Source organism: Trypanosoma conorhini (assembly GCF_003719485.1).
Source record: "Trypanosoma conorhini strain 025E chromosome Unknown Tco_14.4_contig_00727, whole genome shotgun sequence".
In the NCBI taxonomy this organism is placed as follows: Eukaryota; Euglenozoa; class Kinetoplastea; order Trypanosomatida; family Trypanosomatidae; genus Trypanosoma; species Trypanosoma conorhini.
The window spans coordinates 658-3272 of record NW_021704806.1 but is presented as its reverse complement, the minus strand read 5'-3'; the positions used below and the strand labels follow the sequence as shown (position 1 = coordinate 3272).

The following is a 2615-nucleotide window of genomic DNA, read 5'->3' as shown; positions in this document are numbered from 1 at the left end:
GCGCAACAGCGCGGCAAAGGCAACGCGGCGGCTAGCTGCTGGGCCGCGGCCGAAAAGGTTCACCCCCTGGCAATTAAATCCGTATTCCCCATTTCTTACAAATTCCCAACAGTCCCTCCTCTGCCCGCACACTCGGCTTATAGAACACTTTGCGTGCCTCATGTGCGTTAGGGCTTTTCTTCCGTCTTTCTAATTAAATTTCCGTCTTATTCTTACCAAGAAGGGGGCGGGTGGGGAAGTTGACGGCGGCCCGGGTAAATGGGCGCCCACTTTCCCAACCAGACCCAGCGAGGCGCAGCCCGCCAAGGTCAACGCCCAAAGAAACCAATCAGGCTAAACCAATCCAACGTGAAAACAAAAAATAAAGTAAATGCGTGTAGCTGTGCGCGCAGGGACCGCATTCCCACTTTGCAGCCCCGCGCCATGGCGCGAGCACCTTGAATTACACACAGCTACACACAGGGAAGGGGGAAACGCTATGCAGATTGGTCTTGCCCCACCGCGTACTTGTTCTTCCTGCGCGACACCACCACCACGGCCACGCAGGCAACGAGGATCGCGCCAACGGCAAAGCAGGCAATCGCAATGCCGGCGGTCGCACCTGCGCTCACTCTCTTCTCGCTCGCTCCCTGGCCCCCGACGGCACTCCGTTCCATGCAGGACGCGGAGCTGCACACGCACTGCACTGCGACCGGATCCAGCGTGTGTCCGGAGCCGCACGCAAATGCAGGGCACGCCAACCGGTAGTCCCGGCAGTGTTTGTTGGGGGTCGCGCCCGCCTGCGCCGGGCAGCTTAGCAAGTCCCTGTAATGATCGCTGAGGTAGCACAGGCCCTCGGGGGACGTCGGCTTGCTCGACTCCACGAAACGCTGTAGGTCGTAGTAGGGACAGGTGTTGTCTTTGGCCACGTAAACCCTGCCGTCGCTCCCCATGCACCTCAGTTTGAACCCATCCAAGCTGAAGGCGTAATTCGTAGCGGGCGTCTGTCCAGGAGAGCCCCGCACCACCCGCACGCTGTAGGCATTGGCCGCATCATCGTACAACAGCTCGAAGGCGTACAGCTGGGCGTAGGGCGGCATCACAGCGTCGAGGCCGTCATCGGCGAGGGTCGCTGCCAGCGGAATGAGGGTTGTGTCGTGGGCGCTGTAGTGGTACAGCTTGTAGGTGGACTTGCCCTGCATGTGCAGCTGAGCGTTCGCCAGGAACTGCTGCATCAGAGGCTGGCCGCTGCTGCCCATCTTCACCTTCACCTCGTCCGATGTGTTGTACCCAAATTGGGCACGAAAGTAGAACCCCGCATACGAGCGCAGCTTCTCCAGGTTTTCCTTCAATTTGGGGAATTCATCAATCCGCCCGACGGCTTCCAGGGAGGTGCCGATGTCGAACAGACTGTACGCACACGAGTTCAGCTTCGCCGGGTCCGCGCAGTACCCCTCACTGAGCGCCTCTCTGGCAACGGCCTGCAGAGTGGGGGAATCGATGAGTTCGTTGATCTTCGGGCTGCCCACCTCGCGCTTCCAGGCGTCGTCCAGATAATAAAAGACACGCGCGTATGGAATAGCATCGCTCCTCAGGATACGGTCGGAGGCCTCGGCGACGGTGTGAATCGCGGGGAAGGCCGCAGTCCTGTTGGGGAAGAGGCCGTACAAGAAGGCATCGGCGCTTTGGAGTGTGCGCGGCACGTCGGTGGAGCGGCTGTAGGACACCTCGAGGTCGTAGCTCTCCGAGGGGAAGAAGGGCTTCGCGCCCTTGACGTTGTACCGCTCCCGCAGGAACTTCCCGGCGTTCGTCAGCATTTTCCGCCCGGCCTCGTTCAGTTGCCCGCACGGGACGTCGCCACAGATCTGCGTTTGGTTGTACTTCACGACGGCCGCCCGCGACCCGTGGCGGTGCACCACCTGCACGAGGCGCAGCGTCACCGCAGCGTTGCCGCCGCCGACGTGCACCAGCAGCAACGCCGCCAACCACACCGCCACGCAGCAGGCCCAGCGACACGCCCCTCCTGCCGTCATTTGCCCCTCCTTCAAAGAACACGAATAGGAAGTCCGCCTGGGCGCCGATCGCACCCTGAGCAAGTCACCGAAACTACACGCGCAGGAGAGAGAGAGAGAGAGAGAGAGAGAGGAGCCAAACAAGCAAAGGTGAGCGACGCCGCACGGCAGCGTGCGCAACAGCGCGGCAAAGGCAACGCGGCGGCTAGCTGCTGGGCCGCGGCCGAAAAGGTTCACCCCCTGGCAATTAAATCCGTATTCCCCATTTCTTACAAATTCCCAACAGTCCCTCCTCTGCCCGCACACTCGGCTTATAGAACACTTTGCGTGCCTCATGTGCGTTAGGGCTTTTCTTCCGTCTTTCTAATTAAATTTCCGTCTTATTCTTACCAAGAAGGGGGCGGGTGGGGAAGTTGACGGCGGCCCGGGTAAATGGGCGCCCACTTTCCCAACCAGACCCAGCGAGGCGCAGCCCGCCAAGGTCAACGCCCAAAGAAACCAATCAGGCTAAACCAATCCAACGTGAAAACAAAAAATAAAGTAAATGCGTGTAGCTGTGCGCGCAGGGACCGCATTCCCACTTTGCAGCCCCGCGCCATGGCGCGAGCACCTTGAATTACACAC

The 2615-nt window shown here is 60.3% G+C and overlaps 1 protein-coding gene across 1 annotated transcript, besides 1 other annotated feature; it reads right to left on the bottom strand.

The window, feature by feature from the left end:
- Positions 1–476: 476 nt before the first annotated feature.
- Positions 477–2012, bottom strand: Tco025E_08221 (putative membrane-bound acid phosphatase 2; the record flags this gene model as incomplete). The annotated part of the gene is made up of 1 exon (XM_029375076.1): positions 477–2012. One exon carries the CDS (start codon positions 2010–2012, stop codon positions 477–479), a length of 1536 nt encoding a protein of 511 aa, XP_029224850.1.
- An 85-nt stretch (positions 2013–2097) lies between these two features.
- Positions 2098–2124: a microsatellite.
- Between the last annotated feature and the right edge of the window lie 491 nt (positions 2125–2615).